This window comes from Suricata suricatta, chromosome 13, assembly GCF_006229205.1.
Source record: "Suricata suricatta isolate VVHF042 chromosome 13, meerkat_22Aug2017_6uvM2_HiC, whole genome shotgun sequence".
Taxonomy (NCBI): Eukaryota; Metazoa; Chordata; class Mammalia; order Carnivora; family Herpestidae; genus Suricata; species Suricata suricatta.
The window spans coordinates 19,088,410-19,091,102 of NC_043712.1; the positions used below are offsets into that span (position 1 = coordinate 19,088,410).

The following is a 2,693-nucleotide window of genomic DNA, read 5'->3' on the forward strand; positions in this document are numbered from 1 at the left end:
GAACTAAGGCTCTGAGAAGGTAAGCAGTATCACCCAGGTCACACAGTCAGGGCGCGGCAGAGCCGCGCCTTGAGCTCAGGTGGTCTGGCTCCAAAGTCAGCGCTGTGAAGGGAAGGATGAAGAAGACGGCCCAACGCGGCCCAGAGCCTCAGCCCCTCTGCCAGCCACTTCCTTCCTCTAGACCAGAAGCCCCTGACCCGTGCGTGGGCATGCTATCCCCTGCCTAGATCTCCTTGCAGAGTGATGGACAGACGGCAGGTGTGAAAGTACATCAGTGCTGTCAGGCCTCCATTGAAGAAAAGGGCTCAGAGAAGGTAGGCGATCCACCTGAGGACACACAGCGGGTCTCTCCTCCCTCAGCACCCTGGCCAGACGGATATGTCCTGCTCCCCCAGCTCCTCCTGGGGTTTGATGAGGGACCTTTTCGTCAGGACTGGTCACTGGCTCCCCACACCCTGCCCCTTGCCCCCACCCGCCAGGCATCGGTGTACTTACAATGAGGCCGGGGACTCCTCGGGGCCCTGGCAGGCCCAGCTCTCCCTGCAAAGAGAAAGAGACAAAGTGGTTACTTGCCCCGTCGCCCTTCTGGGCCAGTCCCTCCACGCCATCCCCCTGCAGGCACCTAGTGGGATCCCTGGGAGCTGACAGTTCCTTGCGCCCAGTGGGCGACTCTCGGAGCCTGGCCCGAAGTTTGGACAAGACCCTTCCCCTTCTGCCATCAGCTCTCCACATCTGTACAATGAGGAGGTTGGATTTCCAAATCCAGTATCTTCCACTTGTAAGTGTGAAAGAAGAGGCGGAGTCCTGATCACGGCAATAAAGATGTGCCGGGGCCTGGCCCAGATCTCATTTTACCTGCACTTTATAGAGGGCACAGCTGAGTCTCAGGAGTTATGGGACATGCCCAAGGCCAAGTGCAAGGTCAAATGGTGAGGGTTCCAAGCCGAGAGCCACCAGGTCGGCCTCTCTTCCCCTCTCAGCCAGGAGGTGCCAGGGCCCTTAGAGAAGCCCACCAGCACCAGAAGGAGACTCTCAGGGGTCTGCCTCCCAGGACCTCCGAGATGCTGCAGAGGGCTCTTGCCTGGAAGCCAGCAGGTAGATGGGTTTGGATCAAGTTCAAGATGCAAAGACATGAATAAAAATGGGAGGTCCTAGGACGCCTGGGTGGCTCAGTTGGCCAAACATCCAATTCTTGGTTTCTACTCAGGTCATGATCTCATGGTTTGTGAGTTCAAGCCCCACATCGGCCTTCATGCTGACAGCAGAGAGCCTGCTTAGGATTCTCTCTCCCTTCCTCAATCTCTCTCTCTCTCTCTCAAAAAAAATAAACTTTAAAAAAAAATGGGAAGTGAGACGCCTGGGTGGCTCAGCTGGTTAAGCGTCCAATTTTGGCTCAGATCATGATCTCACGGTTTGTGGGTTCAAGCCCCGCATCAGGCTCTGTGCTGACAGCTCAGAGCCTGGAGCTTGCTTTGGATTCTGTGTCTCCCGCTCTCTCTGACCCTCCCCTGCTCATGCTCTGTCTCTGTCCCTCTCAAAAATAAATAAACATTAAAAAATTTCTTTAAAAAAATGGGAGGTTCTAGAGATGTTGATTATCAATGAGAATTGCCAGCACCCTCCAGGGAGTTTGTCCCTCTTCAACTTGCCCAGACAGGAGGCCATCATCCCCGCCACTGAGAAGAGGAAGGGAGGAGCAGCCTTGTCTTTACAATGGGAGGACCAAGGCCCCGGGGAAGGGAAGCGACTTGTCCAAGGTCACTCAACAACTTCATGGCCAAAGCCAGGAGCACATGTCAGGTCCTCCTTCTGCTCCCCCAGGCCAGGAGTATACAGACACTGCTGCCCCTCCCCGGGGACACTTCCTGGACGGCATCACCAAGTATAAAGCCTGATTCCATAACTAAAACACCGAGGAGAGCCTCTGCTCTCACACCTCCGTGCCTTTGCTGGTGAGCTTTCCTCCACACGGAATGTGTCCTCACCTCTTTCCTCATCCCAATCCCATGTCACTTCCCCGGGGTGACTTCCCTCCTCCCCAGCACCGGGGACACTTGGCCCCGCACATCTTGCTCCGCCTGGTTACGAAGGCCCGGACAGACAGCCGTGAGCCCTTCTAGGACAGGCGAGGTGCTCGCTGTCACTTCCTGCTTCTATCTGCTCCATCCAGGGAACCCAAACTGTGGGCCAGCCACCTTCCCATGCTCTCTCATTTCAGTCTGACCACAGCCCTCGGAGGCTGGCCTCTGGCCCCCCGGATTTACGGTGAGGGAAACTGAGAGTCAGAGAGGTGAACCGCTGCATCCAGCCAGCCCTCCATGGCTGGCAAACGGTGAAGCAGGATTCAAACCTGGGTCCCTCTGTGTCCGAGACCAGGGCTTTTGCCCTGAGGGGAGTCAGGGGTTAGCCTTGGGGAGCACTTGTGGAGTTGAAATTAGTACCGAATCAGAGTGTAAGCCTGGACCCAGCAGCCATCTCTGCAGAAAGCACAGCTGGGTGCAGCTGTTTAGGCAGGAAGCTCCAAAGAGAGGTGGGGGGACCTAGCAGGTGTCCCAAAGAGCTTTGGACTTGATCCCCCCCTCATCCCCCCAGATAGAGAACGAGCTTCCTCTCCTGCCTGAGCCTGCTCCTGGGATGGGAAGGGAAAGGCGGGCTCAGCAACTCGGGGCAGGCTGACCTAGCTCCTCGATGGG

At 56.6% G+C, this 2,693-nt stretch overlaps 1 protein-coding gene across 1 annotated transcript in view; it reads right to left on the reverse strand.

The window, feature by feature from the left end:
• Positions 1–2,693, reverse strand: part of COL27A1 (collagen type XXVII alpha 1 chain) — a 125,280-nt gene that overhangs the window by 73,298 nt on the left and 49,289 nt on the right. The window contains exon 14 of the mRNA XM_029919629.1: positions 496–540. Within this exon, the coding sequence (XP_029775489.1) occupies positions 496–540 (45 nt within the window). The remainder of the gene's footprint in view (positions 1–495; positions 541–2,693) is intronic.